Source organism: Hesperophylax consimilis, chromosome 19 (assembly GCF_061612785.1).
Source record: "Hesperophylax consimilis isolate HC1 chromosome 19, BYU_Hcon_1.0, whole genome shotgun sequence".
Lineage (NCBI taxonomy): Eukaryota > Metazoa > Arthropoda > Insecta > Trichoptera > Limnephilidae > Hesperophylax > Hesperophylax consimilis.
Genome location: NC_142854.1, coordinates 32,799,676 through 32,810,484, shown reverse-complemented (window position 1 = coordinate 32,810,484; position 10,809 = coordinate 32,799,676). Strand labels below are relative to the sequence as shown.

General features: G+C 31.3%; 1 protein-coding gene across 1 annotated transcript; it reads left to right on the top strand.

The window, feature by feature from the left end:
• Positions 1–490: 490 nt before the first annotated feature.
• LOC149415167 (uncharacterized) lies at positions 491–9,174 on the top strand. The gene is made up of 6 exons (XM_089643026.1): positions 491–494; positions 583–726; positions 1,385–1,648; positions 1,733–2,449; positions 8,423–8,600; positions 9,087–9,174. The coding sequence occupies exons 1-6, from the start codon at positions 491–493 to the stop codon at positions 9,172–9,174; spliced, it is 1,395 nt and encodes a 464-aa protein (XP_089499152.1).
• Positions 9,175–10,809: the final 1,635 nt, after the last annotated feature.

Sequence of the window (10,809 nt, the reverse complement as noted above, 5' to 3'; positions counted from 1 at the left end):
TAGACTATGCTCACTTGCAATGCTTAGCATCGAGAAAAAATATATGTTTCGAAAATAGATCATTTTCCCAGCCGTGTAATTGTTTATTTCGCAGGAGTAAAGAAAGGAGGATTGATTTAATATACGAGAAATTTTAGAGTGCTTTTTTATCATTTTTTAGTATTAGAATCAACAAGATCAGTCACATCACTTCTATACCTACCCAATGCAACTATCTTGGTACAGATATTTGTAGATTTTTTAAATTATAGGGAAACTCCGCATCGGTGTTAACAAAATTCATTAATAAAATGTATATTAAAGTAATATGTGTTAATAATTAGAGATAAGAAAAAAAAAGTTAAATAAAACAATATTGTGCTGCCGGCTTCAGAAAAGGTGAGTACAGGCAAATTAATTACATGTATTAGCGTTTTTACCATACCTCCCACTTCCGGAACCCCAGAGCCGCCTCTGCTGTGCCGAATGTAATTAGAGAATTCTAGCTGCGATGCGTTTGCAGGAGCGAACGTTCCCGAATGTTCTAGTAGCATCGCTGCATACATCTTCTAAATATATTGTTGATGTTTTTTTTTATTCCAGGTAGCATTAATGCGGAGACTGTACCCATCGAGGTAGAATCAGGAACCCGAAAAGAAGACAGAGTGGGAATACCTTATACAGTGATAGACATAGACCTGCCGAATATTAAAAAATATTGCTTAGAGCGCTCTGAAAGACCTGCAGGTAAAAGAGTTTTTTGTATGAAAAAACATACACTTAGTAAGACACCACTTTATTTTTGAATTAATAACGATAGCCAACCGGGTTTCGCTTGTCCCAAGCTTCATCAGGGCTAAATATCAACTAAAGCTAATTAGATACAGGCACATATAAATATAGGTAAATGAAAACAATTAGTGAAAGAGAAACAAAACAGATAGAAAGAGATGCAAATAGAAAAGGTGGAGACAAATTATTAAGGATGATGAGGAGGGAGGGGGGGGGAGGAAATAACACTTTCAGCGGCGGAATATATTTAATATGGGACTATCAGATAAATTAATTTGGTGATTTATTATATTTAAATTATTATTAAGTGCTTTTTTTATTTCAAGGGCTTCTAAGTTGTTTAATCTAATTCCAGATCCATTTTTATGCAATATTTTAGTTCCAGAGATTTTATCGAATGAATGATTAGATTCTATTAAATGATTCGCGAATTCTGAAAAGGCATTATTGTTTAAACATCGTATATGTTCTTTTACTCTTAAGTTGACATTCCGGGCCATTTTTCCGATATAAAAAGCAGAACAATCATTTTTTTTTGTCTTTATTCACTTTAATCATTTTTTTTATTTCATTATAATAACTACGTATTAAACTTTATATGCCATTTTTCCAGAAATTATAACGGGCCTGAAGATGAACCCTAGAGAAAAACCTCATTCATGTTCCCAGTGTAACTACACCTGCTCACGCACGTCACATTTGGTAGAGCACTTACGCACCCATACTGGATTAAAACCTTATTCATGTACCTTCTGCAGCTATTCATTTATTGATAAGAAAAGTTTAAATTCTCACATTCTTATCCATACTAGAGAAAAACCTTATTCATGTTCCCTGTGTAAATACTCCTGTTTAAAAAAATCAAATTTAACAGTGCATTTACGCACACATACTGGAGAAAAACCTTATTCATGTTTCCTATGTAACTACTCCTGTTCACAAAAATGTCGTTTAAAAGTACATTTACGTACACATACTGGAGAAAAACCTTATTCATGTACCTTCTGCAGCTATTCATTTATTGATAAGAAAAGTTTAAATTCTCACATTCTTATCCATACTGGAGAAAAACCTTATTCATGTTCCCTATGTAACTACTCCTGTTCACACAAATCACATTTAACAGTGCATTTACGTACACACACTGGGGAAAAACCTTATTTGTGTTCCCTATGTAACTACTACTGTTCAAACAAATCACGTTTAACAGTGCATTTACGCACACATACTGGGGAAAAACCTTATTCGTGTTCCCTATGTAACTACTCCTGTCTTAACAAATCAAGTTTAACAGTGCATTTACGCACACATACTGGAGAAAAACCTTATTCATGTACCTTCTGCAGCTATTCATTTATTGATAAGAAAAGTTTAAATTCTCACATTCTTATCCATACTGGAGAAAAACCTTATTCTTGTTCCCTATGTAAATACTCCTGTTTAAAAAAATCAAATTTAACAGTGCATTTACGCACACATACTGGAGAAAAACCATATTCATGTTTCCTATGTAACTACTCCTGTTCAAACAAATCACATTTAACAGTGCATTTACGTAAACACACTGGGGAAAAACCTTATTTGTGTTCCCTATGTAACTACTCCTGTTCAAACAAATCACGTTTAAAAGTGCATTTACGCACACATACTGGGGAAAAACCTTATCCGTGTTCCTTGTGTAACTACTCCTGTCTTAACAAATCAAGTTTAACAGTGCATTTACGCACACATACTAGAGAAAAACCTTATTCATGTACCTAATGCAGCTATTCATGTTCCGAAAATGGAGATTTAAAACGTCACATTCTTACTCATATTCGAGAAAAACCTTTATCATGTGACCATTGTTACTACTCCTGCTCAGTAAAATCACATTTAAAAAGGCACCTACCCACCTATTCTGTATTAAATCTGTATTCGCCTTTCTGATCCAGTTATCCATATTTATTTGGGAATGAATATTAAAAATGTCACATTCTCGCTCATAATAATAATAATTGGATAATTTGTAGAGCGCCGTTTTTGTGAAAAATCACCTCAAGGGCGCTGTACAATTTATTTCCTAGGATCTATATTTGTTATTTAGAAAAGATACCAAAACATACTTACCTGGCAAGTCACTTCCGACAAACACACTTATATTAAAAAGTGAGATCTCTACTCATGGTAGAGAAAAATCATTTTTCTGTCCGAGATGTATAATGTAATTATTGGTAATCATTTCACAGCATGCAGAAATCCTTTTCATGTTCCGACTGTAACTATTTACACTCACGAAATGGTGTTTCATAAATGTCACACGCTGACTCAAGGACCTTAAACATTACTTTTCCATAATGCAACAACAGACTTCCACGCTCTTTCAATTTGCAAATTCTCCTTTTAATACATTTAAAATTAAATCGATATTTTAGGTATTCCTAAATCACATATTTTTGCATCCATCGAAAATATCAAATGTATTGTCCTAGATGTGACCGTATCCTTTTCTGATTTTTCTGTTTCAGAGTTTCGTTCAGAAATCGCTAATATTGTATTCAATTAGAAAATATCAAAAATATTATGTATAAAATAATAAATGTTTTTCTAAATATCAACACATTTCGATAGACGAGACAGCAAAAGTCTTATGAATTGACAGAGAAACCAACACATTATGGCATTCCAATTAGGTCAACCCACGTTCATATGACTATTTCCTTTTAATTATTTGTGAGAATAAGAGATGTCACATAAAACGTTCAAATTTGCTCGCCATCTGTACAGACAATTTAATATTCTATTATATGTAAAATCTTACAGTTCTAGATGAATCAGGTGAACAAAAAAAGTCTTATCAAATTCCATAGACTCATCTTCAACTAGAAGCTGTAGATTTTGCTCAGAACATAGTAGAAGATCGAGAATAATCAGTAAACATATTTTGTATTAAACCAGTTTGCACAGTACATCGAACAGAAAACGTTGATTATGTGCTCAAATTGTTTAGAATAGTTCATGTACCATTTGTTTAATTTATTATTCACATTTTTAGAACTTTAAAAATGTAGATACTATTATTGGGTACATAGCAAAGACTTTGATCTGTTTTTGATTATAGATAGTAACAATAATCAATGATACTTCATTAGACTTATGCACATTGTCATAATTGTATTTGATATGTCTATACTGCTAATGTAATAAAATCGTGGATAAAATACCGAATTCATTCTCAGTACTATATATACATATAAGATCAATGAAACAAAATTTCAATGAATTTTTACTCTCAATTAATTTACTAAATTATAATCCGGACGTTATAGTATTAACTGAAGCATTCACAAGCGAATACAATAAATGTTGCATACCAGAATATAGCTACTTCGTGATATCTTGTGCTATTAATAGAATTAGTGTTGGTATTTGTTAAATCCTGCTATTCGAACATCGTAGTGGTAGAAGTACCAATGCAGCGAGTGAATTTACTGAAAACATTGATTAAATGAATTTACATTAATGAATGAATTAAGAAGCATTTTCTTATAAAAAAAACAATATAGAAACTGAATTTTTTAATCTTATGAATTTTATATAATATTGAAAAGTAACAACGAATTATTAAGCATTCCAATTACACACATTATAAATATTAGTTTGAATAGTGGAATATTCCCCTCCGTTTATAAAAAATCTATTGTAACACCCGTTTTTAGATCTGGCAGCCCTGAAGAAATATCTCTTGTATCAAACAATTTTTCGAAAAGATCGTAAAAAAGGATCTCTTGTACTATATTGAAAAATAAAATATAATTTTAGTCCTAGCCAATTTGAATTTCGAGAGAAACTAGGCACTCATGATGCCATTGCAAAACTAACTTCAACTATATACCATGCCTTAGATTAAAAAAACTTTTTTTTTTCCCTTTTTTTTAAGTTTTTTTTTTGTAATAATATTGTGTAATATGGCAGACTGAGTAATGCACAATCAAATCAGTTCGACCGAATTTTATTTATATTTGAGGAACTGTTTTTAAAAATGGGGTTAATTCTTTATTAATTTACTAAGCTGCATATTTTTAGATTTTTTTAATTTTTTTTTTATTATTAAAAAAATATAGGTGCACGAATTACATTACACAATATAAAACAGTTATTAATTACATAATATAATACAGTATAAGTATTTGATGTACCCCCATAAATAAGCAGGGCTTGTGTGTATGGGGGGTGTTGTTATATTGGTTTATATTTGATATGATTCAGTTCAACTGTTCGGAATACTTTTTAAGGTGGCTTTTGAATTCATTTATATTTGCATTCATGTTTCTAATTTTTACTGGTAATGAGTTAAAAAATTTAACTCCGAGATATTCATGGTTGAACTGTCCTATTGTTTTTTTTACATTTAGGAGTAGGAAGTATGGACGTTTGTCTAAGATTTCTATTATTTTTAAAGGGTGCAATTTTATATTGAATTTTGTTTTTATAAATTTGTAATGTTGCATGGTAGAAGTATAATGCACTTAATTTTCTGACCTTAAATTGTTTGAATAAAAGTTCGGACGAATATGAATAGGGTTTTTTTTAATATGGTTTTTATCATTAGTTTTTGTGATATGTAAATTGTTTGTGTTTCATTTTTATATGTACCGCCCCAGCCTATAATGCCGTATTGTATTTGATTGACAGAAAGCGAAGTATGTGGTTCTAAGTAATTTTTCGTTTAAAATATCTCTTAAACATCTAAATATATACCTATGTTAGTTTCCTTATTCTGTCGTTCAGAATATTTATATGTGGGAACCATTTTAAGCGCTGGTCTATTGTTATGCCTAGGAAATTAATATCGGTCTTGCTTTCTATGTTTGTACATAACATATTCCATTTGTGGTTTTCTGTGTTTTTCACAGAGAGGAAAATTATGTTTATTTCTTTAGGTGTTTCTTGTTTTTTAATGAAAAATGGTAAATATTAAGTTTTTTTAGAATTTAAAGTCAACAGGTTTTCATCAAACCATAATTTTAGTTCATTGATATCTGTATTTGCCATGTTATTTAATTCAGACCAGGTGTTTGCTTTTAGTAGTAGGACTGTATCGTCAGCGTAAGAGACAATATCTCCATATTTGGAAATATTGAATATACCATTGACATATATAATAAATAACAATGGTCCCAAAACCGTACCTTGGAGTATTGAAAAGTCGCTATATTTTGAGTTCTTTTATGTAAATAACTAGTTATCCATGCTAAGACTTTTCCACTAATCCCTACTGATTTTAATTAACTTATTATTTTTTTATGTGATATGCTGTCGAAAGCTTTTTTAAGGTCTATAAATATGGCAAGACATTTTTTATCGGAATCTAGGGCCGTATATAAATAGTTGGTTATTTTTGCTATCGCGTCGTGAGTACTTGTATTTTTTTTTAATCCGAATTGGTTATAATTAATTATTTTATTTTCTTCTAAGAATGTCCAAAATGCCTTGGCATTTTCATTGATTTACATAAGGCTTTTGACAGTATCTTCCATACAAAACTAATTAATAAATTAAATTATATCGGTATTATTGGTAAGGTTAGGTATTGGCTACAAAGCTATCTAACTCAAAGAAACCAAAAAGTACATTTAATAACTCACAAGTGTGGATGCAACTTTAGAATTTGGAATTCCCCAAGGGACTGTTATTGGAACAATTTTATTTATAATTTACGTTAAAGATGTGTTTAAATTATCACTTAATGGTAAATTTATATCCTTTGCTGACGACACTGCAATATTTATCGAAAAAAAGACATGGAACGAAATTACCAATGCAGCCAATCAAGACATGACGATTATAAAAAAATGGTTCAATGGCAATTTATTATCTCTCAACGAAGAAAAAACATATGGTTTTCCTTTCAATCTACAAGAAGATGTGCCAAATAACCTAATTAACATAACAATTCATTCTATAAATTGTGTAAATGATGGTATATGTAATACGGATTGCGCCAAACTATGTTTATGTTTGTATTTATATCATAAGTTTTGATTATTACATAAACACAAGCTCCTGGAGCTCAAATTATGGAGTAGTAGAATAATAACGAAAAAAATATATAAGTCTGCATATTGTTATCATTTGTAATGTTAAAAAAATTACTTGTAATAAATAAATAAAAAAATAAATCTGTACTTCAGGATAACTTCAACTAAATTATTATGTATTTAGCAAAAAAAATGTATATCTATATAGGACGTGTGGGATTGCACTAACCTCCCCACATTCTGGAATAAAATATTATTATTATTATTAAAGCATGTTTGTAAATGCCCGTATGGGGGGGTAAAGTATTGATAAATCAACTCATAAAAATAACGATTTAAAAAATGTATGTCTTTCTTAACAGTCCTTGATAGATTGTTTCTGCACTATGTATTTATTTTATCTTTGTAATAAAGTGTTAAGGTGAAGCCTCGTTAAAAACCAGATCCTTAACAAATAAAACACTAAACATACCGATAACACACACCACACACGGACAAAGACACTTTCAATACTATGCTACTAAACTGTTTAATTGTATGCCCATTACTCTGAAGCAACTACTAACTGCAAATACATCCGCAAACATTCACAAAAAACACATCACAGCCTGGATCAAAAACCAAGATATTTTATTTTTTCAAAACATAATAACTCCAAACCAAACATAACTAAACCATAAAAAGTATATAATAAATAAACACGTTTTTCGAGATTTTATCAACTATACTCACACTTACAATACAAATATATGCACTTACATATATGTTAATATATATTAACATATTTTTTTTTACATATTTATTATGAATATTCTTTTTACAAAAACCATAAAAATTAAAAAATTAAAATTAAAACTTATAAATAATAAAAACTTTCTTCTAAAACACATTAATACTTGTCACACCTATACATAACCACGTAAACACCTCAGCACAGGTTCTCCTAGTGAGGTGTTCACGAAACATACAATATTACTCACATACAGTATCACCTTCTCAAACCTACCTTACACACAACATATTTTAGTTATAAGTTTGAAATATACCAAATATAAATAATTATGTGAAACTGTAAATTATATATAGAAATAAAAAATAAAAAAAGAAGCTATAAGTGAAAGCTCTATTTAGATTATTATTTACTACGAATCGGTATAGGAGCGCCCTTGAGGTGATTTCAGCGCCCTTGAGGGGATTTTGCACAAAAACGGCGCTATACAAGTCATCCAATTATTATTATCAATACCAAAATTATACCATGGATACATTGAAGCTTGTTCTATGGCTTGACTTGATCATAATTAAAATAAAATTATTAATTACGTCATGAAAAATATAAGCGCTAATTACTAAATTTACTATGAATTCGTATAAGAAATAATTATAAAAAAATACTGTTTTATGCCTATGTTTATTTGCTACCACTTGACTTGATTAACTTTTTTTCCGTTTCACAAAAAATTAAAATCCACTTTGGCGCTTACGTAATAATTTTTTGAGTGAAACATTGCATTGAATTCTATGATTTCTTCAGAAGCCCGCATTATTACAGTAAGTCCATTTTTTAGGTGCTCTCTGGCCTTTGCTATGCCGATGTATTCAGTGTTCTAGCAGTGGTACTGATTGCGCAGGGTTTGCCGGCCTTTGCTGCGCCGGTAAGGAGAACCACTGTTCTGGCAGTGGTACTGATGGTGCAAGGCTTGCTGGCCTTTGTTGCGCCGGTAAGGAGCACCACTGTTCTGGCAGTGGTACTGATGGTGCAAGGCTTGCTGGCCTTTGTTGCGCCGGCGACGAGTGCCACTGGGTGCAGTGGAAATATAAAAGAAAATGCGTTACTAAATGTCAAATTCACAAATGAGTCTACAACTAGAAATATATAAGTGCACCAGCAACACGATAATAGTGTCTCCTCAGTGATATTCTGCAAAAGAGTTTTAACAATCGTCACACGTGGAATAAGCAGATGACTCTCCTCGCTATTTTGCAGCATATGGTGTGAAACTAGAAATCAAACTCCGCTCGGAACATGAGAACGGTTTCCTTTGAAATGCATCAGCAGATAAATCCGCAACTGAAATTTTAACACATCACTCGGAAGACAAAACTTATTTTGATTAAAACTACACCCAGCACGTGAAAATGGTTCCATCCAATTTTGGTTTTTTTAACTGCACTCTCAACACCATAATGATTTTTTTTTCAAAATGATTCAGAAGGTGTTTCCACCACTGGAATTTCTTGGTTACATTTTGAACACAAAACTGGTTTTAACTTATGAGTTACTTCTTTTTTAAGTTCTCAGAACGATACTAAAAACATCCAAAAGCCCCCGACGGAGAAAAAGTTCCTCAGCCATCAGGCGGGCCGTGCTGAATCAGGGTAGTTAGGCACCACCATAAATAAACCATTCGTGACTGTGTTCTGATGTTGCAGGACATCCTAGCCATAGATATATGAAAAAGTTTGTCCTCAAGAAAGCCACAGATATGCCAATCAGACAAGTCGACCATAGACTCTCATAGTAAAATCAAGGCCATTTAAAAAGGTGCCACAATATACAATATAGCTGCACGCAGACTGCTCCGTTCATTAGTTCATTCACTCGTTCATTGAAGACGGTAGCGGAGACTTGCCATTTTGACAATTCAAATTCAAGTAAATTAACCGGTATTCATATTAACTAGCAGTTAAAAACCCGCTCCGGGGGTTTTTTTCTGCTAGGCCCTGCGGGCGGCACTTGGTTGGGCTTCGCCCAGTTTTAGTGATACTAACAACAGTTACATTTAATAGATAGATATTAGGTCATTCACAGAGAGAGGGTGAGTATATATTGTTAAAACACGGAACAGGAAGGAGTTTATGCATAATAAGAATGACAGTTGTTCGGGTAAAACTTTACCATTCTCGAATAATTGCCTAAATGGCTAAAGGTAAATTAACATAGCTAAATATTCGGAATCGCTGGACACATATTTTTAAATATTATTATTAAAATTTATATTCTGATTTACCTTAATTACTATAAAAGGAATCGAACAGCATTTGGGAAATTTTTAATTTAAGCTTTTTAATTTTTAATTACGTAAAATGAAAATTCGCTTTCGCTGTATGGGATGACAGCCTGAATAATTTCTGTTGATAACATTTTCTTTTGTCGGTATTCCTGAAATGGCTAGAGACAATTGAAAAACGTAAATTAAAAAAATATAATGTAATACAATATTCCGGCCTATAATAATCTAACCTAACCTATATCCTATCCTAACCTATAATAATCTAACCTGACCTAACCTAACCTCACCTATAATAATCCAACCTAACCTAACCTATATCCTTACCTAACCTATAATAATCCAATCTAACCTAACCCAACCTAACCTAACCGAACCAATCCTAACCTAACCTATCCTAACATAACCTAACCTATAAAAATCTAACCTAACCTATAATAACTCAAACTAACGTTACCTAACCTAACATTACCAGACTTATCCTAACCTATAATAATCCAACTTAATCTAACCTAACCTATAAACTAACTTGAACTATACTAATCTAACCTAACCTACATAACCTAACCTAGCATAACCCAACCTAACCTAAAATAACCTTTTTAAAATATTTCCTTACTTATAAAACAAACCTAAATACCTTTATTTTATTTTTCAGGCTTGGCTAAAATAGTACCACCTACCTAGTATTTGCATAGAGTAAATGGTAAAAATTCTAGCCACTCATATCAGGAATACCAAAAAAAGAAAATGTCATCAATAGAAATTATTCTGGCTGTCATCCAATACAACGAAATCGAATTTTAATTTTATGTAATTAATACCTTTATATATATTATATAAATATTTATACCTGTCAAAATGATTGTTTTACTATACATATAAGTACATGTCAGATTAGAGATTTGTTGGCTAATTTTACAATCAACGAAGCTATTATATTTAAATTATTATTAACTGCTTTTTTTATTTCAAGGGCTTCTAAGTTGTTTAATCTAATTCCAGAT

Bases quoted from the DNA above. Each gene is read 5' to 3' on its own strand.
- LOC149415167 (XM_089643026.1), top strand. The intron at 727-1,384 runs GTAAAAGAGTTT...CCATTTTTCCAG, and splicing joins GCGCTCTGAAAGACCTGCAG to AAATTATAACGGGCCTGAAG. The intron at 2,450-8,422 runs GTAACTACTCCT...CTGATTGCGCAG, and splicing joins ACCTTATCCGTGTTCCTTGT to GGTTTGCCGGCCTTTGCTGC.